The sequence below is a fragment of the Castor canadensis genome, chromosome 4 (genome assembly GCF_047511655.1).
Source record: "Castor canadensis chromosome 4, mCasCan1.hap1v2, whole genome shotgun sequence".
In the NCBI taxonomy this organism is placed as follows: Eukaryota; Metazoa; Chordata; class Mammalia; order Rodentia; family Castoridae; genus Castor; species Castor canadensis.
In genome coordinates, this window is record NC_133389.1 from 146,796,997 (window position 1) to 146,823,962 (window position 26,966).

The 26,966-nt window shown below is 38.4% G+C and overlaps 1 protein-coding gene across 5 annotated transcripts in view; it reads right to left on the minus strand.

The window, feature by feature from the left end:
• Hecw2 (HECT, C2 and WW domain containing E3 ubiquitin protein ligase 2) overlaps positions 1–26,966 on the minus strand; it is a 366,611-nt gene that overhangs the window by 110,220 nt on the left and 229,425 nt on the right. For all 5 annotated transcript variants that reach the window (XM_074071319.1, XM_074071318.1, XM_020167497.2 and 2 more), the window contains 5 exons: positions 22,665–22,772; positions 12,732–12,826; positions 7,434–7,509; positions 2,835–3,004; positions 299–441 (listed from right to left, as the gene is read on the minus strand). In XM_074071319.1, the coding sequence (XP_073927420.1) occupies positions 299–441; positions 2,835–3,004; positions 7,434–7,509; positions 12,732–12,826; positions 22,665–22,772 (592 nt within the window). The remainder of the gene's footprint in view (positions 1–298; positions 442–2,834; positions 3,005–7,433; positions 7,510–12,731; positions 12,827–22,664; positions 22,773–26,966) is intronic.

The window sequence follows — 26,966 nt, forward strand, 5'->3', positions numbered from 1 at the left end:
CTACTCTAGAGAGTTTTATACAAGATTTCAGTTACCTAAAAAAAACAGTAAACACTAGGAGATAGGATGCATGTATCCCATCTCTCTTGGGAAGAGAGATACCAAAAAAAAAGGACATAATTAAAACAAAGTACTTTGGTTCAGTACACTTTAATTAGTATAAGGGTGCTTTTATTTTTAAAAGTCTTATGTTAACACTGCTCATCAGTAAGAAAAGTCCTAGGACTACCAGGTTTCATTTCAGTTGTTTCTGTACAAACTAATTTCAACAAGATTCCTAAAAGTAAGAGCTGATTACCCAATGGCTTGTCGCTCCAGGAGCCTCTGGACTGGAATGGTGAGTTTCCCCAGGAAACGCTTGATGATGGGACGACTCTTGGCAAATTTGTCTTTAATTTCAATTTCTAAGACATCCGTTAAAAGTGCAAAAAAGGAATATTTCTGAAAACACAAATAGGTAACATGTTGGTTCAAAAGAAAGACAAATATGACATGAAATCATTTTATACTATAGGAAGTGCTATCTCCTAAGCTCTAATAACATCCAGTGTTCACATTGGCAGAAACATGTATAGCTATCGTCAATCCTATATTCACTCAGAACCATTAGCATTCACAGTAACTACAGAACAACTGTTGAAAATCTCCATGATAAAATATGCCCTTTAATTCAATCATACAGCCCTTCCTGGCTTAACAGCTTTAGGAGATATTATCAAATATTAAATTATGCACAATATGATTTCGGTAGTCACTATATATTTTATGTTAATTCTTTGATACTGACTACCTTGTTATGGTTTGGAGTTATCTATTTGATTAATGGCCAATAAAACTTCTAATCTCATAGGATTTTGAAATTACAAAGCATAATTCAAACTATCCCTCCACTTAGTCATTAAAATAAGAACATATTCAGACTGTTGTGGTTTCCCTAATAAATATGAAAATAAAACAATGTTTAAATGGGATTATTACTTAAGTTTAAAAGACATATAGGGTCATTACTTCTGAGCCAGAACTAAAAGCATGGGGTTAAGACAGGCTTTGTTGTTTTCATTTAAGAAAGCCATTGGAGAAAACTGGATTTGGTGTTAGTAAGGATATAAAATAATATGAAGAGCTTTACTCATTTTACCTTTACAAAGATAATATCTTCTTCTTAAAGTTGAGGGAGGATCTTAGGATAAGTAAGTGTTTGAGGTAGGAACTGAATCAAAATCATTTTACTCTTTCTCTGACAGTTCCACACAACTACAATAATGTGAACAGTGCTAGCCTGTTAGACATTTAGGCACCACTGAGTTAATATTAATCATAATGACTACACTTCTCCACAGGACCACACAGTTTGGCAGTGTGCTTAATGGGGGCAAAAAAGCACTTGCTTGGAATACAAAATCCAAATTTAAAGCCTCCCTGCCTCTGAATAGCTACTTTAAATTGCAGTTTCATCATCACCAAAATGGAGAGACAACCATCTCATCTTTTACAAAACCTCAGCAAGCTTGCACTGGTGACATGCTGAAGAACTGTGCCAATAAAAAATGTCAGGAGGACTGGGAATGCAGCTCAGTGGTAGAGTGCCTATCTAGCATGCATGAGACCCTCAGGTCAAGTCCCAGCACCATAAAAAGTGAATAAGTAAAATAAAGTGTTAGGAAAATAAAACAATTGCATTTCACTACTATATCCATTAGGTACCTTCTTGAGCTCACATTGAGATATATTTTATAGGCTTTGAAGCATGTTAGATTAAGTGATATGCCTTGTTTGCCATATTACTTAATATGTCTTGTAATTATGAGAACAAAAGTAGTTTTTTAGACCAGGTATAAGAACACAAGCAATCCATTTACATAACTACAAGAACTGCCCAGAAGATATACCTTGCTGCGATGGCAAGTCTCAAATAGCCATACTTTTTTTCCATTTGGTTTCAGATCCCCTGAATTATCTCTCTCCAATTAAATGTTTCTACAACATTGTTAGGACACACTGTCATCATTAAACATTTAGGGGATGATGTAATTGTGTTACTCCTGTGCCAGTAAAGGTTTGCCCAGAAACATTCTAGCATTAGTGTATGAAGCATGCCTTAATCGCTGAGAAATGGTGCGAGAGTTCAAGCTCTGCTAACTCAGTGAGAAACATGACGTCTCTGTTCGTTTTTTGGCTTTCCATAGTTCTAATGAGAAAATCCTTTGCTTGACTTCCCTGATAGGATGCACAAAGATGACAGGGAGCATATGTAGCTCTGAGGAACTCTAGAATACCAGCAACACAATCTGCCTTCACTTGGGATGACAGCTCCTTGAATGGCTCATCTAAGGAAAATCCACAAAACATTTGCCAAAACACATAGAGAAAGAAATCCCTTTAATTTGGACTGAATACATGCTAGAAGAAAAACATCAAAACTGTAAATAAAAACAGGATCAGTATTGTTTATTTTTCCTTTTGCCTCAGGCTCTGCAAGGCAATATTTAAATTATTGTGTTTCCATTTAAAATTTGGATATTTTGCTCAGCATGATTTTTTGTATTGGGTTTGATTTTTAAAAAATCATTCATTAGGATATTTATTTTTGTCAGATCCTTAAATTGTGCCACTGAGGTGAATGGCTTACCTGTGTAACCCCAGACCTGGCTCTAACGAGAAGGAAATAGCTCATTCTCATTGTACCCTCTTCCCAACAGAAGCACTAGACACTCATCCATCTTGTCCTCACCCATAACAGCTCAAAGCTGCACAGAGTTTACAGGAAAAGATGAACCAGATGAATGTGGCTGCCATCCTGTAAAGTAGAAGACCAGCCCCAAGGATTGTCTTACCTCTCGGTGCCAAATTGGATTAGTGGTGTTACTGATGATAGTAGACCTTCTTTCCTGCCCATGGTGAGCACATGTAGGGAAACTGCTCTTCTTCCCTGGCTGAATGGACATCTTAAGATAAGGGTCAGGATTGAAGAACATTCCTTTCTTTAGCCCAACTGCCCTAAGATCTTTAAAGAAAGAGAGAGGAGGAGGGAACAAAGGAGGAGAAGGAGGGAGGAAAGAAAAAGAGACAGAAAGAAGTACCCATATATCCAGATTAGAACAAACAACACAGCACAAAGTCAATTTTTCCTTAAATAACCACACAGGAAACTCTCAACAGAAACTATTTGATAAAACAATGCCAAAGTTATTCATACTATGATTGCTTGGGCAAATGAGGACAAGTGGATTATGGCAGTAATTCTGGCAGAGAAGTCTTCTAGGTTGTCCCTTTGATTCTAATTCACGCATCCATACCATCTTTTTCCTAGAGCAATGCAGTCTGGCAACCAGAGTTCTCTCACAATGAAGTGAGAGAAATCTTTAGCAAGCAGTTTACTGAAAAATATGTTTCTTCACGGAAAATATGACTCTTCTATAGATATGTAGAAAAGAGCTTGAACTAAGTTTAATTAGAGCACACATTCATTTGCACCACATTTTAAATGCTATATATGTTATACACACACACAAATATCATAAATGTTATTAATGTGGGGGAAGTAGATCAGAATTGTTTCTAAAATGTGAATGCTACCTGCTATTTTAAATAATTCTGGAGTGGCTGGCAGAGTGGCTCAAGAGCGACTGCCTAGAAAACATGAGACCCTGAGTTCACATTTCAGTGCTGCAAAAAAAGTAAATAAATAATTCTGGAGTTACTTTTCTCATAGCCTGTAAATAGCTTAAAATGAGTGTCCCATAACTGACCTTAGATTCACAAATTGTTGTTTCATACTATATGAGCTGCTAAAAGTCTTAGCTGAAGTCAGTTTAGTGAGGAGGTATATTTTTTAAGATGGTCAAGTTAGCAGATACAAAAATTGTTAGGGACTACAGCTTTAGTTAGGGTTTATGTTCTTAAAAAGGTCCCCAATGCCTTTCTAGAGTATCAGGTTGATTAATGTAGGCCTGGCAGCTAAGTAATCTTGAAAAACTCTAGAAGAGACTGTTTGTAAGTAACTTTATGTAGTTAGAATCAGGCTGGGGAGGTCCTGAACTCTCTGGTTCAAAGAGATTCAGCACATACAGACCTTTAGGTTGCCCAAATCAAATGAGCAAGTGACCTTAAGTCATTACCCTAAAGTATAGGAGGTCTCTAGGGTCATTTCATGAAAGCACTTTCCTGAAACAGAAGGGTTTTCTTAGACAGAATTGGCCTGGAGTGGCCTATTTTCTAGGGTATGCTTCCAGAAGGAGGCTAACCAATGCCTCACAAGAACTCATGGCCTAGATGTATGCATGAAAACAGAGCAAGACTGCCTAATGGCACATAACTATCAGTAGAGAGGGAAAATTTAATATGTCAGGAAATAATGAAATATTCAATGAAGCTCATGTTACCAACACTACATGAAATATATTGCAATCTTTGATCTGAAAACCAGTGGAAGAAGGGAAGGACGAGTAAAGAACTAACAGGCATTCAGAGAAGCTGCTGTAATCTCATTTTCCTTACAGTGTCATATAGCTTATGACACTTCATAAGCTATACAGTCATTATTACACATAGTATCTTACTGTCAGCTTAATCATGCTACATGTTTTCACTTGGTTTTATTTAGCATAAAGCAGCTTTGAGAGGAAAATGCAATTTACACATTTACTTTCTTTCCTTTCTTGTGTATGCATGCCTTGGGCTCAAAGACAGAATGATGCACTTTAGATGTTAAATCTACTTCCAGACTAGGGATTTCTTTACAGGAAACAAGGAGTAACAGGGACAGAGATGGCTGTCACAATCTGGCAGGGCTAATTCATCCACAAAAGAACGTTCCTTTGAACAAAAAGCATTCCACCAGAAGATCAAATCACTGTGGTGAAAGATGTAAAGGTTAGAATACCCTGATACCAAACACTTCCATGATGAGACACTGTACAAACAAAAGCCTTATTAATAAAGATAATAAATTATGAATTATTTTCCATCTGATGATTCAGTTCCTATATTCACCTCACTTCTGCTCTTGCTCCTTTTTTGCCTCTATATATATTTCATTGTTTAAAAATATCCACATCAAGTGATAGACAAATGAAGGATTCAAGGTAACAATGATTTGACACATTAAATAGCCTAGTTATAGCTTATTTGAATGAGGTTTAAAATATTAATCAACACAAAATTTTTATTTTAGTTGTAGAGTTCAATTATTTGTATCCCTACTTATCTTTAGGTAATCAAGTGATAGTTAGGTAATCAGGTAATAGTTGCCTTCAAATGCAACTATTCTACAGTGTTCAACACTTTCAGATAAATATTACCACTCATTGTCAACTCATAACCGCACTATATTTTAAGAATCCACATCATCTCTTACGATTCTTAGCCATCTCTGTACACCATCTGCAAATGTCCAAGCATATGATAGGAGATGAAGATGTTAGGTAGCCAGCCTTGACAGAGATGGAATGCTGGAAGAAGTATTTAAAGAAGCATTTGGCTATGCTCCAAAGCTTTTTGTATTTAGGAAAATACCCAAGGATGTTTACCTTCCAGGTAGTCATTCTCCTATGGTGAGTTAAAATTCTCTGAAGTCAAAATCAACACAAGTGTCATGTTTAAATTGGTACAGATCAATGGAAAGTACAGGGCAATTAGTATAAACCCATAACCCATAGTGTGCGTCAAAACATCATGTTGTATGCCATAAACCTACATAATTTTATCTATTAGTTAAAAGAGCAAAAACAAAGAATCCTATGATATGCTCAAACTCCAGATTTCCTGAGCTATTGGGGTTGGCTAACTGTTCCCTGCCATAATCAAGGATTTCAGACTCTCAGGACTCTGAAGTTCTAAAGCACAGGTTGCCAATCAAAATGTTTTCAGAAAGCAAATATAGGGGTAAGGGAATAGCATCACAAGCAGTGGTACTTATAAGTATCCTTCTAAAATCCTAGATATTTTTAAAATCCTAAGGATTCCAAACAAAGCATGTTTATTGGGTCAATTTGAATCATAAGCCCCCAGGTTCTAACCCCTGAGATCCACCAGAGAACCAAAGAAAAAGAGGCTCCTAAGAAGCCTCATAAAAGGAGAGGAGGACCATGCAAAGACAAACACGACACTGGGGAGGCTGTGACCAGCAACGAAGAGGTGAGCATACTTTTGTCATAGGTGACAGTATGCCTACGGAAGTGTCCATTTTCAAGATCTCACGGTTCAGAATGCCTATTTTCACTCACAGCATTTTTTTTTTGCAGTCAAGAAAAGTGGATCAATTTAAATTTCAGAAGCATTACACCTTCAGAAAAATGAAAACAAAACATCTCACAGGGTAAGGTATCTGTTGACTTTAGTTCATATGCATTGTAGAACAGCTTATCTGTTTTTAGAGTCCAATTCAGATACTGATTTTCTTAGACGATACTTGAACTTATCACTGCCAATTCATTATTTTAATTTAGTGGCTTTCAAACTTCTTATACAGTACCCTATGTATAAAATAAATTTCATCTTTCTTATGTTGCAACACAGCACACACATACATAAATATGTATACTTTTTGTGTGAAAATTTTCAGTTTGTATAAAACTGATGTTTTAGGAAAAAACTTTGGGTAGTAACTCCACTATTATCTCCTCTTTTTTTTTTAATTGCTGGTTTCAACTAAATCAAATGCATGAACTACAAATAGGTTCCAACTCATAACCCAAAAAAGCAGTACTTTAACTCTGATAAACACATGAGCAACTGGAATGTTTTGCTACACAACAAACAAACAAAAACAACTATTGTGTTTACTTTCCAGTTTTTGTGTGTATTCTGCCATAGAAAAAAGGTGTGTACATTGGCATTTTCTCCTAATTTTCAAATTTTTTCCTTTCTTTACATGAAGCAAGCACAAAAATTGTTTAAAATAATCAAAGATCCACAGTAGAATTTAGCATGTTGGATCATAGTTTCAGTGACTATACATAGCTATACTGTCCTTTTATCATCAGAAAACTTGGTCAAAAAATAATTTCTGAATTTATATTCAGAGTATAATTTTAGATTACATTAGGAGAGATATACTTAAGTTTCCAGAAGCATAACACCCCAAACTCAAAACAAACTAGTTCACATATCACATATGAGAGTCTATAAAAAGAAGACTCTTACTTCCTTTGAAATTGGACACCCTCATCCAGGTGCTGGTGGCTCAGGCCTGTAATCCTAGTTACTTGGGAGGCTGAGGTCAGGAGGCTGATGGTTCAAGGCCAGCCCAGGCAAATATTTCTCAGGACCCCATCTCCAAAGTAACCAGAGCAAAATGGGCTGGAGGTGTGTCTCAAGAGATAGAGTACCTTTTTTGCAAGCATGAAGTCCTGAGTTCAAACCCCAGTAGCACCAAAAAAAAAAAAACCAAATGCATACCCTCAAACTGATGCCACACTTGAAGATCTTCTTACCTGACAACGTAAAGCTGACAAGCTTCCGAGAATGCAGATTTCCTGAAGCACCCCCTTCCATGCCTTCTGCCCCCATCTGAAGAGGAAGAGCACACATTTGAAGTTTCATATAGTCATTACACTGCCGAATCATCCTAGGGAATCACATATATTTGCAAATACAATAATGTTTGTATCAACATGCATTGTAGCATATGTCTTCACATTTCCAAGTCTTGGAACAAAAACACAAATGTATATTCTTAAACACAAGAGAAAGGGTCATACTTAAATTTAATCTTTACCCCAAACCAGAAAAAATATGAGCTCTGAAATCTTTTATGAATAAAGACTAGCCTATTTTGTGCCCTCTTTCCCTAAATAAGAATATGGTTGATATGTAGTAAATATGCTTATACTACTACTGCTATGTTAAACATTCCCTTAAGTTAAAAGGTAAATGTCCAATTCCCTCCCAATTCCTTCCCATGTATTAGGTAAACCTAGAATAAACTAGTCAATTTATATCCGACTCATCCATACGTATAGAATTATTCTCCCTTGCCAAGTATTTCTGAATGTCCATGTGTGTATAGTTATTTTTGCATGTCCATGACCAAAATACAACATAAACAATGTAAAGAAGGATGGATTTATTGGCTCACAGTTTCACAAGTTTCAGTTGATGGTCACTTGGCTCCATGTGTCTGGGTCAGTTGTGAGGCAATATGTCATGGCAGAAAGGAAGCCAAAAGAAAGGAGACAGGAAGAGGCCAGAGACAAGATACTCACCTCACCCCAAGAACTTCCCCCAGTGACTTACTTCCTCCAGCTAGACCCTATCTCCTAAAGTTTCTAGAACTTCTCAAAATAGCACCACCAGCTAAGGGACCTGGACTTTTACACATGAGCCTGTGGGGGACATATACCTGTGACACATATTATTATCATTAGCAGTAATAGGAATTTATGTGCTAGTGTACTAATAATTTTTTCATAAAAGTTTTTGAGTAAATTGTATCTCATATGGAAACTAGTAATTTATTTACCGCATAACAAATTTAGACTTTTCTCTCAATTTATGTAAAATTAGTGTACAATTTATGTTATTCTAGGAAGAAAGACCTTCATGATGCTCTGAAAAGAAGTCCACAATACTGGAAGAGACAGAATTGAATGCAGAATATATTCTGAAAGTTGTAAAATGGAAATAGCATTTTAATACTGAAGTGTAGATTAAATCTTCTGATCAAGATTCCTTGAGCAAATTTTACTCAAGTTCCTTTGAGTCCTTTGCTCAATTAGGCCTGTCCTTGGATTTCCATCTCCGTCTTTGTAGAATTGAGTTTTAGCAAAAAAAAAAAAAAAAAAAAAAAAACCCAAAAAACCAACAACAACAACAACAACAACAACAACCTGCTGTCATTTAGAGAATCTCAACTCTCAAAATGTGATTACTTTTGATATCAGGCCAAATTCCTCTTCTGCCAGCCCCCAGTTGATAACTGATCACTTTGGTCCACCAGGAATTTTGTTAGGTCTTTAGCAAGAGTCACTCTATCCTCTTCCCCCTTAGTAATTTTCATCCCCAACTCTATTCTGGAAGTGGCTATATATTCCCACTTTCTTTTGTTATGTTTGGAACTGAACCAATTTTATATAGGTCTCTTTTCCCTTACTGCATTAGTTCCTGATTCAAATCTGCTTTTACTGCCTTAATTACTGCCTAATGCTGGCTTTCTTTAACACTTCCCCTGTCTTAACCTTTGATGTACTCCCATACTCCTGTGAAAATCATAAGACATCAGGAGATTAATACCCTTCATTACTAATCCAAACAAAGCTCAGAAGTTGCAAAAGAAATTCTAAATACACTTCAGATTTTGAAATATGAATTTTTACTGCTGTCTCTGTATCTCCTGTACCTCAGTCAGGACTACTTTGAGTGATACTTAACTCCCTCCTGATCGCTTCACACATCCTGTTCAATATACCAGGGTGCCATCCAAGTATCTTTTTCTCATCTCATCCATAGAACCAAATTCTTGATGAGCATACAGTTGTTGCTCAACAAATATGCTCAATATTTCCAGATTAACTGGAGTGGAGGCAGGAGCAAACTGTCAAGACAACTGATCACTGCAATTCTCTCATCTTGTTTTCACAAAACACAACCCTAGACAATGGCGAGGTGATGAAGACTACAACGGAGACAGACATGCAGCAACCTGCTCTTCCTTCAACACCCTGACATAGCAGACTTTGCCTCAAATAGGCCACACTGCCCAGTAAGAGGTATTCCTCCAAGAACATGACATTGCTGCCCATTCTAGATACTCATGCTGAGTGAGTTACTTGAGACCGAAAAGACTGAGAGCCTGTCCTCACTTAAAGCCAAAATGGAAAAAAAAAATTTTGAGATAGGGTCTATGTAACCCACACTGGCCTTAAACATACAATCTTCCTGCCTCAGCCTTCTAAGTGCTGAGATTATAGGCAAGTGCCACCACACATGGCTTAAAACCAATCAAAAAGATTATAAGGAGTTATAAAGAACAAAAGAAAAGGTCTTCTAATTTTAATTTAAAAATGTAATGCACCATCAGGCAAAAGGCTAATCTGAATAAATTCTTGAAGAATGCACAGAGAAACAGTGTCCCACAAGACTATTCTGGCAAAATGCTTGATGAATTCAATTTTACCCTTCATTATAATAAAACCAGGAAAGACCAAACATTGCCACTAAGTACAGTGACATTAGTGATAATAAACACATCTGTAGTCAATGTTTAGAGAAAGGTTTTTAAATAAACTTGCTTTATACACTCATCCTAGGAAAATCCAGAAACAACACTGTCAACCAAGAGTTGAAACAATACAAGGCAGTGAATGATGGTGGTCGTAATCTACCCTACAGCGAAAGGATTTCCTGTTCCCAGGATGTGAGACACATCACTGTGCTCTGATGGATGACTATGACATCAAAGTAAAAATGACAGATGAAAGGAGAAGACGGAGGAAGAGGAGGAGGCATAGTTTTTTGTTGTTTTAATTCTGATTCATTGTAAAAGGATATGTGAGAAAGGAGGTCATATGATTAGGATGGTGGCCCATTTCCTTCCCTATGGAGTTTCTCAGTTATCCCTTCCAGGTCTACTCTTTGCATTTGGTCATGGTATAATCATACCGAGTGAGCACTGGCAATATCAATATTGTCAATTAGTCACAATTAGTAAACACATGTCCTATCCCTGAGGGACTATTATGTTTCTATAGAAGCCCAGCACTGATCTCCCCAAATCAGGTCAATCTTTTAGTTTTGGATGCAGACTCAAGTGTTTCCAGCTTGGTCAGAAATCTATGGAACATCAGTTCCATTAGTGTGAGTCTTTGAACCAAAATTCTTTTTAGATTGCAGTGCTGTACCTATGAGTTTTTTAAGGTGCTCTAAACTCTGTCAAAACAAATTTATTACCTCTAAACTATCTTCAGGCTTTAACAGAGCGATCACAATGCAAAATCAATGAAATAAATTTGATATTCAGCAGGCTTTAAACTCCAGCTGCCTTCAGTGATATCTGGATATTGAAACTGCTCAAGTCTAAAAAGCTCTGAATCCCGAAAATGCATACTAGCATTATTAGTTATTGTGTGATCACACACAATGAAGTTTTTGAAGATTTTCTTATAAACAGATCCACTCTCCTAGTTGTGTAACTTTTCTATTCAGAATATTAATGAGAGCAAAGTCTGTGACAGGGCTTACTCTTTGGCAAATTTTATAGTGAACAATTGTTTTATGACCTTCCAAATCTTATATAATAATGAAGGCTGTTATTTTATATTCTGTACTAGCATTGCTACCATGGAGTCTCAAATATAATTTTAATCTGAGATGTCAAAGATTTCTCCCTTTGCCTAAATGCTCTTCCTTCTCTCTTCACCTAAGTAACTTCTATACGCCCTCAGGTTGTCCTCAAAACATGCCTTCCTCAGGGAAGCCTTCCAGGACTTTCTTGATCAGGACAAATCCAACTAGTACATGTTCTCATAGCTCTATACCACTACCCTTCTTAAAATTATCACTGAAATAAATATAATTATTTGATTGATGCTGCTCTCCAGACCAGTGAGAGCAACAACTGTGCTCTTGTTATCATTTGATCCTTAGTGGTGGGCACAATGTCTGACACTTAGCAGGTACCCAATGGATATTTGAATAAATAAATGAAAAGGAAAGATGGCTTAATTCAGAGGCACAGGCACATCCAATATAGCACACGGTGGGTCTGGACTATTTCAAAATGCCGTGTGCAGGGACTACTTCCTGAATTTCAGGAAATCAACCTGGCTACTTATCTGTTTGCAAATGTGTAATCAAACATGTGTATGCATATACACCCCCACACAAAATGTTGCGAAGATTCTACATTTCAGGAGTCAACATTTCTTCTATACTTTCATGACCTCATTTTTATTCGTGACTAATAAAATCTACAAGGATTTACATATGTTAGACTCTTAAGAACCTCCCTAAGTCATCTGAGTCCAACCGGCCACATGCAATGGAACTATATATTGTGAGAATACTAGATTTTTTTAAAGTGAATCTATCAAGTGAAAAAAAAATCACAAAATTGTGAAAAGTAGACCTTAGGAAAGTGCCATTCTATAAGTGGACATGCTTCTTTCAAAAGTCCAACAACCAGTCTCCTGTAAAACTAATTAGCTGTCTGTTTCTTCAACTTGAGGACCTGATAAAGAAGGTGGCTTCCATTGACTGGCCATGTTTCGCCAAAAATGCATGCAATATCATTAGGCAGTAGACGACAGCATTGCCTTGAGAGGAATCCAGCATTAAGACCTCCTGAGAAAACAGCATTTTGTGACTCCCCTCACACACTCTTTTGGGGCAAAATCTCCTGTGTTGACCAGTAAGTATAATCATCCACTATTTCAGTGGTTACTTTTCTCATTTACTGACTGAACTCATTTAAATTCACCTAAAATGTAATGCATGGTTTCCTACCAACCAGTCATCCAAACCAAGTTTAAACCTTCAATGATGGGACACCCACTTCTGTGGTTCACAAGGAGGTTCTCTGAAAGGCTGGCAAGACACAGGACTTCCCAGTGATTTGTATTACAGACTCAGGTATGCCGCCTCATGAGTTATTTCCTTTCCTAAAACAGTGCCAATCCTGCTATGGGTTTTCTTTTCCATTGCTCCTCATAACCCTATCAGGACTACACAGGCAAAACCAGAAATCATATCTCTACGAGGACCTCAAAAGGAAGTCAGCAATGAGGGACACTCACCATCACAGCTGGGTTCTTCACCGTGATGCAGGGAGTTGTGGCTCGCAGGGCTCCACTGATGCCGTGGTAGTATTTAAAACAGATTTTTATCTCCGCTGCAAAGCAATGGCAAAACAAGACAAAACAAAGCAACTTAAACACTGAAATAAGTCATGTAGAAATCTGCCAAGGAAATCTAACATACTCCTGTCAGGACATTTTTATATTATTTTCTTTCCTTCCATCCTTTCATTTTCTTTCTTTCATTGTTTCTTTCTTGACAGGATCTTACTGTTTTGCCCATGCTGACCTTGAACTCATGATCCTCCTGCTTTCCAAGTGCTGGGATTATAGGCATGAACCACCTCACCTAGCTTTATACACTCTTCTGAAACTTCCAAAGAACACTGCAAATACATCCAAAAAGTGATGCACAAAGATGACACACATTGATATATAGTGTAATGATAAGAATAATACTAGCTACATTTATTAAGAGGGCTCCACAATGCACCAGACAGTATATTACCTATATTGTATATAAATATAATACATAATCCATATATATATATAAACTCCATACATAAATTTGTTCAGATAATTTTATCTTTTTTCTTTATTTAAACATTTTTATTAGTATGTAACAGTTATACAGTGGCTTTGGTTGTGACATTTACATATATGAATACAATGTACCCCAGTTTGGATCATCCCATCCAATATTCTCCCTCTTCCCCCTCCCCTTCTTAAAATGGCTTTGACAGGTTTCACTGCTCCATATTCATACATGTGTTGAAAATACATCAACCATATTCACCCTCCTTTACCTTCTTCATCTACCCTCCCCCTGCCGCTACTACCCTCCCCTTGTTTTATATGACCTGTTTATTTTTATTTTTTTTATTCATATGTGCATACAATGCTTGGGTCATCTCCCCCCTGCCCCCACCCCCTCCCTTACCACTTACCCCACCCCCTCCCTCTCCCTCCCACCCCCTTGATACCCGGCAGAAACTATTTTGCCCTTATCTCTAATTTTGTTGAAGAGAGAGTATAAGCAATAATAGGAAGGAACAAGAGTTTTTGCTAGTTGAGATAAGGATAGCTATACAGGGAGTTGACTCCCATTGATTTCCTGTGCAAGTGTGTTACCTTCTAGGTTAATTCTTCTTGATCTAACCTTTTCTCTAGCTCCTGGTCCCCTTCTCCTATTGGCCTCAGTTGCTTTTAAGGTATCTGCTTTAGTTTCTCTGCATTGAAGGCAACAAATGCTAGCTAATTTTTTAGGTGTCTTACCTATCCTCATACCTCCCTTGTATGCTCTCGCTTTTATCTTGTGATCAAAGTTCAATCCCCTTGTTGTGTTTGCCCTTGATCTAATGTCCGCATATGAGGGAGAACATACGATTTTTGGTCTTTTGGGCCAGGCTAACCTCACTCAGAATGATGTTCTCCAATTCCATCCATTTACCAGCAAATGATAACATTTCGTTCTTCTTCATGGCTGCATAAAATTCCATTGTGTATAGATACCACATTTTCTTGATCCATTCGTCAGTAGTGGGGCATCTTGGCTGTTTCCATAACTTGGCTATTGTGAATAGTGCTGCAATAAACATGGGTGTGCAGGTGCCTCTAGAGTAACCTGTGTCATAGTCTTTTGGGTATATCCCCAAGAGTGGTATTGCTGGATCAAATGGTAGATCAATGTTTAGCTTTTTAAGTAGCCTCCAAATTTTTTTCCAGAGTGATTGTACTAGTTTACATTCCCACCAGCAGTGTAAGAGGGTTCCTTTTTCCCCACATCCTCGCCAACACCTGTTGTTGTTGGTGTTGCTGATGATGGCTATTCTGACAGGGGTGAGGTGGAATCTTAGTGAGGTTTTAATTTGCATTTCCTTTATTGCTAGAGATGGTGAGCATTTTTTCATGTGATTTTTGGCCATTTGAATTTCTTCTTTTGAGAAAGTTCTGTTTAGTTCACTTGCCCACTTCTTTATTGGCTCATTAGTTTTGGGAGAATTTAGTTTTTTAAGTTCCCTATATATTCTGGTTATCAGTCCTTTGTCTGATGTGTAGCTGGCAAATATTTTCTCCCACTCTGTGGGTGTTCCCTTCAGTTTAGAGACCATTTCTTTTATTAAGCAGAAGCTTTTTAATTTTATGAAGTCCCATTTATCTATGCTATCTCTTAGTTGCTGTGCTGCTGGGGTTCCATTGAGAAAGTTCTTACCTATACGTACTAACTCCAGAGTATTTCCTACTCTTTCCTGTATCAACTTTAGAGTTTGTTATGACCTGTTTTATATTCCTGTCCTTCATTGTTTAAGTGTCTGTCATTGTTCAGTGGGGCTTTGCCTTGGTATTTTGCCTATAAATATATTATACTTTAATCATTCTAGCCCCCTCTATTACTCTTCCTTGTTCTTTTCCCCCACCCAATATTGTTTCACATTTTTCCATGTGTTACACTGGATCTTGTTCTGACACAGATGCCATATGTTTCAATATTCTTCTCTTCTTCTTTCACTCCTCCCCTAGTTTCCTCTAACAGTCCCACTACTGCAAACAAGTTCTGTATATTTGTGGATATATGGTAATGCTTGATGTGTATTGGGGTGTATCTTCCACATATGAGAGAAAACATGTGACATTTGTCTTTCTGAAGATAATTTGATCATGAGATAATACAGTACAAATACCAGCTATAGTTTTTTGGAAAATAATTACACTTTCAAAAAGAGCATGTTAAATATAAAACCTGTAGTCACTGGAATTTCTCTGTACACCATAACTCTGAGTCACTGAAGTGTCACTGTGTGATGAATTTTTCCTAAGGTATCATTGCAATAATGCTGATGGGCAGGCCCAGAGGTAGAGTCCTGGGCTACAGGAGGTGGTCCTCTCAGCTGTCACCATGATCCTTTAACTAGGGCTATTCCATGGATCCCCCCAAGGAAGTTATCTTCCACTGTCTTGCTGAACATTAAAACAAAGATGCAATAATTAAAGAAAAATCCTCTTTTAGGAATTCATATCATCACATTCTTCCTGCAGATGACCAAATATTAAATATCAAAAGTTCTACCATGGAGTAAAATATTGAGTACTTCTACTAGGTACATTAATAATTATCCAATAATTCTCAATTTAGTTAGCATCACTAGCCAAAAGGTTTTTACTGTGCACTCCCCTTAATCTATGCCCAGCACTGTGTCTGAAAGTACAAGAGAATCTAGGAAAGTTTTCTCTCTAGCAGGTGCTTTGTGGTGAGCTGCTAAGATGATAATCCAGGCATAACAAAACACTGAAGACACTGAAAAGGAAGATCGTGGAGACCAGGGAGATTAGTGAGGACATGTTGGAATCAGAAAGGTATCATGGAACAAAAACGTCTTGTGGGTGAGAAAAATGGTGTTAGAAGCCAGGTGCAGTGGGTCACCCATATAATCCCAGATACTTGAGCACAGAGGTCAGGAGGGTCATGATTCAAGGTCAGCCTGGGCAAAAAGGTTCACGAGACCCATCTGAACCAATAAAAGCTGGACACAGTGGCACATCTTACCAGGAAGGAGGACCATAGTCCAGGCCATCCTGAGCAAAAATATGAGTGCCTATTTGAAAAATAACTAAAGCAAAAAGGGCTGGGGGGTGTGTCTCAAGAGGTAGAGTATCTGCCTAGCAAGCAGAAGGCCCCGAGTTCAAATCCCAGCATGGCAGGAAGGAAGGGAGGGAGGTAGGGATGATATTTGAGAGTCAAGAGTGACAGAAGCAGGGAGGCAGGAATGAGCACGCCGAGTTTGAGGATCTGCAAGAATTCTAGCTTTACTATTATTTTTCCTTCCTGAGAACACCCTGCAAATGACTTTCCTGAACACTAGCACAAGTTTTTAGTTATTTTTGAAATAATAATAATAGCTACATAGAATGGAACAAATCTTTTGCTTCCTTCCACGACCCACAGTGTTTTCTGTGAGGACAAACCTAAGTCACGTGCCCAAGGACTGTCACAGCAGAACACAGGTGACACATGTGAGGACTGAGTTCTGTGGGCACAGCCTCATTAGGGTCACATTCTGAATGGCAGCAGCTTGCGACTCTGCCCACAGCAGCAACTCAGAAATCATGTCCATGGTTGGCAAGTGTGCAGGACACTTTTCAGTAAAGAGAAGCCCATTTTTATCAGCAGTTTCCCCAAGCTCTCTCAAGTTAGGGGATGCTCTTTCTAAGATTTCAGTAGACAACTAGGTAACAGAATAGAAGACCAAAAGAAAAGAAAAGAAAAATGCCACTGCTTTTTCTTATTGGAGAATGTTCATGGCCAGGGCAGCATGACTAGCTTGCTAGACTCAGGATCTTATTTTATTTCTTGCTATAACAAAAATTTCTAGCCCACATCACAAATTAGAATCCATGAAACTATAAGATAAGCTTATTTTGAATTGCAAAAATGTAGATTTTGTGGACATGACCGCCAAACCCCTATATAGCTGTTGTGCAAGCCCCAAACCAAGGGATTTGCACAGATCAGCCACAAGCTACATACACAGGCTGGTCACCACAGAGAAAACAACAGCCCTGGACAGAACAAGTTGTTGCCCCTGGATAAAAGCCAGCCATCTGCGGCAGGACATGGGTGAAAATTTCTGACACTTCAAAGGCAGGAATGTTTCATGTGAGCATATATCTTCATATATTATTTAGCGTTTTAGGAGGTCACTCAAAGTTTATTAAATGGTGCAACTAAAAACAACTTCCCCTCTGTGTAGGGAGAGACCAGCATTTTGGTGAATATATTTTATATCTTAGTTACGGGATGAGGTGTCTGAGCAGACAGTTCAAAGGGGTGGAAAGGGGAAATAGATGCCTGGCACTTCCAGCCACAATGGATAACCTCTAACTGCAAGAGGGAAATTGAAAACAAAAGGTATTCCAGACAAATACACACAAGGGCAGGTAGAAGCAAATGCAGGCCTAAGGACAGAGCATGCGACTGGGGAGGAGGCCAGAGGCCAGTAGCCAAGGCTAGCCTCACTCACCAGCAGGGGAGATGGAGGACAGGGACTGAGAAGCAAGGAATAACCTTGGCTACTCTAAATACTTTCCTAAGGACCTGATGTGGCAGGGAACATCTTCTCTTACCAGCTTCAAATTACATGGAAATCACCTCTGCAACCCTCCCACCCCCCAAAAAAATCTCAAGGCTATAAAAGAGTGTTTTGTCCAAAGAATCCACTTATAAAAAGCATGTGCCTCAGAGGGCAGCCAGCCAAGAGCAGAGTGAGATGTCCTTACTAACCCATGACGGCCTGCTGTCAGCTGGGCCAGCGCTAGCCTAGGAAGGAAGAGAACATGGCCCAAGTGACATCTTCCTCTCTCTGGCCGGTCATCTGGCCCTTTCAGTAATCTTCAGGACATTTTGCTTATTAGAGCTACTAAAATAGAGATCTAGTACCTGCTATTTAAATGTTAACCAGACAGAAAACCACTTTACCTCCAAGTTCTGAATAGCTAACTTTCATAAATAGAAATGATGACATTCCAAGGCAACAGGACTGCCCTGCATTCCCACCACAGGGCAGGGTGACTCCGGGCAGGGTCCCAAGGAGAAGGGTTTCCATAGCTGTGTGCTGCAAAGCATCATGCTACCATCCCTTTAAAAGAATGGGCTTCTGGGTTTATATATGAATAAAATATTTCTAGGTAGAAAATGTGGAACTGGTGACTGGTTGCCTTCAAGGTGACAAAACTAGTACCTGGCACAAAGTCAGGTGACATTACTTTCACTTTTTGTGTCATTTTGACATTACACTCTTCTCATATGTTCAAAAAATACTGTTTAAAAGCAATCTCAGCTCTGCTACCTCACCCCTAGGCACTTATGACATCTCATACCCTCTCTGAAAAAAGGTTCTGCAGTCCATTCTTTACAAGAAATGGTTTGGTCTCAAAGACTAGCATCTTGTCTGTTGCCTTAATAGTGACATGATTCACTGAGGCTATAGTTAACAGCTTGGTCTTGTTTAGAAAGTCTGGACTTTCCCCAAGTTTCTAGAATTTGAACATAAAGTTGAACCATAAAGATGGACTGTAAACAGTCTTCTTTCTTTCATCATTTCTATTTCACTGAAACAGAACCATGTAAAAAATGAAGCTAATAGCAATTTGTTCTATAACGTGATTCTAACCATTGCCCTGGGTGCTTTTTAATATTACAGCTCCCATTCATAGCCCTTGTATTCAGAGGCCACAAATTGAGAATGAGGGAACACATTTTAATCTTCACACTTTGGAGGAAACTTGCCCATACTCCCAGTGGCAGGCTCACTTGTCATTTTTATGCTCCTACAACTCATCTTCTCTTGAGGGGCTTATGGGGCCTGGAAGGTCAGGTCTTCCTGGGCTAAAGCTCAGAACAGTCATGAAAACAAAAGATGGACAATGTCAGCGTGCATGTGGCAGAAACCTAATAGGATTAGAGAACTGACTAAACGCCAAACAAAGTGTGAGGATACTACAAGGACAGAGAATGAAAGGGGGCAAGAGGACCATGCTGATGTCAGTGGGAAGGGACTCAGCCCTGTGGAGCTCAGAATGGGTGTTGTGACATGTGAGAGCTGAGGTCACCCCATCTCTCTCAGTAAAACGGCACCGACCTGAGCACCACCACTGAGAGAGGAGACTTCCATACTTGCTACCCTCATCTCTAATATTGCTTCCTAGTCTTGTGTCTACTTGCCAGGGCTGAAGCAGTTAAATATGTGAAAATGTTATATAATTTCTACAAATATATGTTTTGTGATTATTTTTAATAATCACAGTAATGAATCTAGAATAAACTTTATTACTTCTAAGCTTGCTCATTGATCCAGAATTTAGTGAGTATTTAAAATAGTGCCTTGAACAAAGTGAGTAATCAATACACATTTCATGATGGATGAAGAGAAAACAGACAGGTAAAAGGAAGGAAAAGCAGAAGGCAAATGTGAATGAATGAATGACCACAGTTTATGAAACACTATGCAGAATAAAATAAACATATCAGCATTTTGGTCCTGGAGTTTGAACTCTGGCCTTGCATTTGCTAGGCAGATGCTCTATCATTGAGCCACACCCTCAGCCCAAGACAACCTTTGAAGCCTCTTAAAGTAAACTTCAAAACTGAACACTGCACACCCCTTTAGTTGCTGCGAGCACACGGTCACTTGAGGAGTGGCTGATAGTCCACGAGAAGTAAGTGCAGATGAAGCCACTTCCCCTCTGATGCTAGGAAAGTCTCCACTCCAAGCCCATCCTGTCTTCTCCCCTCCAAATCCACTAGGCCACCTGCCTCCTCTGAGGGTTATACAAACTGTAGACAGCATTCAAATCCTAGTTTGTCCAGGAAATTGGAGAGATCAGTTTTCAGAGAATTTTACTTTGTTTGGACTTCTGATGTACTAAAGGTAAATATTCTTTCTGAAGACAAAACCAAAAGTTTTCAAGCTCAGAAGTTTACAATATCCAGAATTTTAGAAGCTGCCCAAACATCCTCCTGGCTTTTCTTTTTTTTAAGGTTCCATACCATTAGCTCCAGAGAGTCAAGCAAGCTTTCCTTATGTTGTGGAAAAAAAAAAAGATTGCTCTAGCCAAGCTGGGTGCCAGTGGCTCATGCCTGTAATACTAACCACTCAGGAGGATCTCATAGTTCAAAGCCAGCCCTGGTTCATGAGACCCTATCTCAAAAATACCCAATACAAAAAAGGGCTGGCAGAGTGGCTCAAGTGCAAGAATGCCTGCCTAGCAAGCATGAGGCCCTGAATTCAAAACCCAGTATCACCAAAAAAAGAAAAAAGATTGCTCTAGCCAAGACACCAGGTTAAATAAAAAAAAAAAAAGACATCTGAAAGACATGGTGGACTAGGTGGGTATGGTATAGGTCAAAGCCATCCTAGGCAAAAATTTAGGGAGACTCCACCTCAACAAACAAGTTGGGTATGGTTGGCTCATCTTTAATCTCAGCTGCACAAGAGGCTTAGATAGGAGGATCAAGGTCCAAAGCCAAAAGCATGAGACCCTTTAGGAAAATTAACCTAAAGCAAAAAGGGCTGGGGCAGGTTCAAATGGAGGGGGCTTGCCTAGCAAGATCGAGGCCCTGGGTTTAAACCCCAGTATCACCAAAAAAAGAAAAAGTATTTTACTTCAAAGCACTGAGGAAAAAAAAACTATGTTTATGTTTTTTGTACTGCAAAGATCTGGGTGTATGTCCTAAACTTAGATAACTCTTTCTTAGTCCTTAACAGTCACGTTATTGTTATGCTCCCAATGTTGTGTGTGAAGAATTAAGGTATGGAAGTGCGAACAGGAAGGTGGTTTTCTCCTTTCCCCACAACTCGCAGCTGGCGATATTTCTCACCTAACTAGGCTCTTAAACCCTGGGATACTTTCAAAGAGGAAATCCCATTAAAAGTAAACCCAGCTGTTTTCCATTCTATTTTCCCCATATTCTTCCATCATTCATTTTCCTTACTGCTAAGTAATGCCAGTGGGGCAATCTTAGAAAGTAAAGTGGAAATAGGCAAGAAAACAAATCACTCATAATCCCACCTCCCAGAAACAACACTTGTCCACAGGTTGGCAAAACATTCCTATGTGCTATGTTATTGGCTGGTATTTATGCTATATCTATCTGCTCCTCCACCTCCCCTTCCCACCTCCCCTTCCTGCCTCTGCTTCTGATTGTATTATAGGTATTTTCCCCTTAAAACAACATTCCACTTAAGACTTTAGGAGAGACTCTTAAACAGAACCTTGGACTATGAAAAGAAGACATGCCCTTGGGGGCAGAAGCAGGATTGGAGAAAGCTGTGGAATGTTGATTTACCAGTAAGGATGGCAGAAGAAATTATCTGATACCTTTAATACCAATTCAAGGTATTAGATGTTAGTCTTTTAAAATAGCTTTTTCTACTATGTGTAAAGATATGCTTGCAGCAGATTTCTATTTAATCAAATCGTACTTTACATTTTAATGCTTAAATAAGTACAGTACTTTAATTACTAGTGTTCACGGAATCTCTGTCTTACAATAAATCTTTTGCATACAGAAACATTGATTCTTACAGCTCAACAATTCAGAAAATTTTTAAAGAGCCCATTTTTTCCTAATTAAAGAAAATAAATTCTACAGATGGTGAAGCTAACCTGCACCACATAGTAAATCATTCATTCACTCATCCTCTTTCTAGTCTGCAAAACTGTATTGAGTGTTTACTATGTTCTCAGTAATATTAATGGCAAATACTAGCACCTCCACTTCACCTAAAACAGATATGTCTGTGAACTATGGATGGCATAAGCATTGTATTTACAAATAAATACCACATTGGATTAACTGTGAATGGTTCCAATTCCTAGGAAGTTGACCTTGATTTCCGTATGCCCAGCCTATCTCATCAACATTTTGAAAGCCAGGACCCAGATGCAATAGGTATTCCACTGGCTGCTGGCAAAAATAATAATGAGGCCATTGTTGGTGGTACATGCCTACAATCCCAATTCTCAGGAGGCAGGAAGATTGTGAGTTTGAGGTCAATCTTAGGTATATACAAATTTGTAAAGTATTAAAATAACCATAAATAATGTACCAATCACACATTCATAAGATATATGCAAATATACATGTGTTGCATATATTTATATGCACATGTATTTTTGTGTGTGTACATGTGTGTGTGTGTGTATATATATATAAACACAGAACACTTTTTTTCAAAATATATAAACATACTCCAGTAAGTATTTTCTAAAACAATGTATTTTCCAGTGAGGGGTTTCAAAGTAACAGATATATAAATAAGAAACTCTCTAAATAACCAAAAACCTTAAAAGTAACATTCAGAAAAGATTCTGCAGCTCTCCACACATTTACATGATATTCAATGCTAAGGTTAGACTTCACACTCAGTCACTTACGTTCCATGAAATAGGGACCGGGCTCAATTCTCCACACAATTTGTCCTTTTTGTGTTCCAGTCACGCCCCTGTTTTTAGAATCCCAGAAGTTGGCTGGAGAATTCTCATCTGGAAAAACCAAAGAAAAACACTTTTAGCTTAATTGTAACCTGTCTTAGCTCAAAGACCAACACAAGTTTTAAAATAAACAGAACAAAGGGGAAAATATTAATGAACACTACTCCTGATGCTTATTTACCAGCATTTTCTATATTTGCATTTATTCAGGAAAATGAGAGGGTAAGGAGGGAGGTTGGAAAGGTGATGGCATCTTGAGGTCTGACCAGGGAGGTCAATGTTGCCAAAAGACAACTCTGCACAGAATAAAGAGTACAAATGCTGAGCTTCAACAATGAGCTGATTTATTAGAAAGGGGCTGGGTGCGTACCCATCTTGAAATCCTTTAACAAAAGGAGAAGAACAAAACTTGGAAAATATAACAGGGCTCAAGATCGGATGAAGAAAAGGAACATGAAATTGAGTCAAGATACAGCACAGCTTTGTCGAGAGCAGTGCTCAGGAGACTCCAGCTAAGTCATCACATCTTCCAGGACAGTTGTCTACAAAAGGCCAATGGCAGCAAAGCTTGAGCCAAGATAAGACTTGGAAAAAGAAAGGGTTTTGATTTTTGTGTAGGAGACAGACAGAAAGGACAGTGACCCAAAGAATAGGCATAAAGGCAGCATTTCACAAGCTTTCTATCCTGGTGGCACACAGAAAATGGTGTATTCAACCAGAACGCTGGGTGAAGTGGAAGGCATGCTTACAACTTAAGATGATGGATGGGCAGGGATGCTCTGGGTGCCCCAGGCTCTGCCCTACCACTCTGAAGGCTAAAGGGATTCACACTCTATAACTTACATTATACTAGTTTGAGGCTTTGTTTTATACTTTAAAGCTGCATAGTGATACTAGCTCTTCAAGTCATGTATGCCTTATTTGTGTTCCTAGGAACAGAGATTAAGAATATACTTTAACTAAGAGTTGGGTTAAAGCAGACAGTGAGAACTACACTAAAACAGGAAAGAGGACGAAAGGATCCCAAGCACAAAGAAATGGTCCCAAGAAGAAAATTTCTCCTCTTTTGAGCATAAAAGAATTAGAAAGTGAGTCAAAGAGGGTCAAATTTCTATCTGTGGTTGTCTTTAGGGCCTACTGCTTTCACCACATATTGGTAAGACACAGATCATTTGGAGAGATGGTCTTTTTATGCCATTTATATGTAAAGCATCATAAGACAAAAATTTTTCATTGTGAAGGCTGAGAAACAACCACTATTCTTAATAATGGAAAGGTATAACACACTCATGACATCACCTCTTATCCTAGACAAACATCTCCATTCTATCACAGAAATGTAGCCAAGATGTCATCACTGTTTAGAAGGTACTCAGGCAATCAGTTCACATTGGATTTGAAGAATGCTATGTGACTCCCCAGGGTAGACTGCTTGCTGCCTAATCATCAACTTGTTTCTTGCCAGCCGAACCCCAATTTTGTTCAAGACCCAGTTTAAAAAGGCCTTTTCAGCATGAGTACAGAATTTTTAAGCCTGCTGAAATCACCATAAGAAGAGGACTAAGGTAGAAAGGAGAAAAATAGAGGAAATGAGCCTATTCAGGTTATAATACATATATACATAGAAATGTCACAAGAAAACTCCCTGTATAGCTATCTTAAACAAACAAAAATGTCATTTTGTTTTTTATAAAAACAAATAACAGCAGTACAGAACAGGTCTTGCCTGGGGGTTGGTACCAGTGTGTGTGTGGGAATATGTGGGGAAAGGGTGTAGGAAGTATATGGTGCAAATACTGTGTACACAATGTATGCAAATGGAAAAATGAGACCTGTTGAAACTATTCCAGGAATGGGGAGGGGGGGTAAAGAAGAATGATGGAGGGGGTGAATTCAACTATGATATATTGTAAGAACTTTTGTAAATGTCACAATGTACCCCCAACACAACAATAAAAAAAATAGCTCTTTATAGCTAAGGGTGACATATTGCCTTTTCTGGCCAGTGAGATGTAAATGGAAGTCTAGTGGGCAAGAACTTAAAGAGAGCTATTATTCCCCTAGTAAAATAAAGGACACACTTGACATCCTTTTACCCTTTCTCCCGCCATCCTTATGGATGAGAGCCACATGCTAAGGGCAGCAGAGCAAGAACCAGAAGCAGTTGTGATAATTTGTTTTTGAAAGAGGTCATTTGAACAGAAGGTCACCTTCTACTCCCTGTCCCTATGTTCTGTTGCCTGCAGGGTCCAGGTCCCTGTAATTTCCAATTGAGTAAGAGCTAGCAAGTAAATTTATTTATGAAAATGTGAACTCACTGTCCCTACCTATGCAGCCCTGACTAGTGAAGTATCTTTCAGAAGGCAGAACACCAATCCTTGTTATCAAACCTCAGCAATGATGCAAACTTGGGAATTCCAGGTCAGGAAAGGAGAGATGAGTCTAAATCAGTGTTTTCACATATGTGTATACCTGTTAGCAATTGTGTTCAGTTTCGGGTAACAGAAACACAACCAGAGTAGCCTAACTCAACAGGAGCTTATTTGTTTCCAGGTAGCAAGAAGCCTAAAGTCATGACTGCTTCTGGTTTTCTGTTCTTCTGTCCTTATTATATGGCTCTCATCCAAGAGAAATGGCAGGAGAAAGAGAAAGAGAAGTATCACAATTCAAAGCTAGCCTTGGGAACACAAAAAACTCAGCCCCTAAAGAATCAACATCCCAACGAAGAAATGGGCACATGAATTAGACAGGGAATTCTCAAGGAAGGAGGTACAAATGACCAGTAAATACATGAAGAAGTATTCAACTTCTCTGGTTATAAAGGAGATACAAATGAAAACAAAACTTAGATTTCATCTCACCCCACTTAGAATGGCCATATTCAAGGTTATTAATAACAACAAATGCTGACGAGGATGCAGTGAAACAGGAACTCTGCTGGTGGGAATGCAAATTAGTACAAGCACTGTGGAAAGCAGTATGGAGATTCTTCAAAAAACTAGGGATAGAGCTGCCATATGATCCAGTGATATCAATCCTGGGCATCTACCCAAAGGAACCTAAGTCAGGATACAATAGAGTCACCTGTGCACCAACATTCATCACAGCACTATTTACAATGGTCAAGCTTTGGAAACAACCCAGGTGCCCTACAACTGATGCATGGATCAAAAAATGTGGTATATATATATATATGCAATGGAGTTTTACTCAGCCATAAGGAACAATGACACATGGTTTGAAGGTAATGGATGCAATTGGAGGACATCATGCTAAGTGAAGTAAGCCAGACTCAGAAAGACAAAGACTGCATGTTTTCTCTCATATATGAAAGATAGATCCAAAGATAAACATATACACAAAACATAAAGATAAACTTATATGCAAACAAACATGATCATAATGTAGAACATGTTTGCAATAGTAGAACTACTCTATGGAACTCAGGGAAGAGGGAAAAGAAAAGAGAAGGATAGCACATCAACAATACTATAATACATAACATCTGTGAAGGTAGAGGATATAAAGATGTGTATTGAAAGCTGTTGATAAATAGGGGTGGGAGGTACATGGGTAAGGGAGATTAATAGAAGGAGTTGAACAGACCAAAGTAAAGTACACTCACAACAGGAATACATTGAGAAACCCCTTTGAACATCAACTTTAATATTAATAACAAAAGACAGGACAGTAAAACAGGCATAGCGTGTGTGTAGAGGGTGAATGAAGGGTGAGAGTACATGATTGATGGACTTCACATACCTGTATGAAATGGAACAAAGAAACTTCTTGCAACTTCTTTAAGTGAAGTGGGAAAGGGGTTAAGGTGGAGAGATGATGGGGATGATGTAACTAATGTACAATATAAGCCTAATGTGAATTGACACTATGAATCCCCTCCTGTATAATGAATATATCACATCCTAATTTTAAAAATATGTATGTATATACATATATATATATTTGTTATATATATATAACAAAGCTAGTCCTGAAAAATAGTTAACAAGATCCCTTCTCATAGGCCATGTAAAGAACTTCATTTGATTAACTATGTGATAGTTAAAGAAAGGAAGGCTGACTCCTTAAAACCAAATGCCTACAATGTACCATGGGTACTTGAGCTCATATAGAACACAAACGTCCCACATATGACAAGATATAGTTCAGAATAAGGATGAGAAGGCCCAGAGAAAAAGCTGGATGAGTCTGTTTTGAGTTCCACAGCAAGAAGTCATCCTTCAG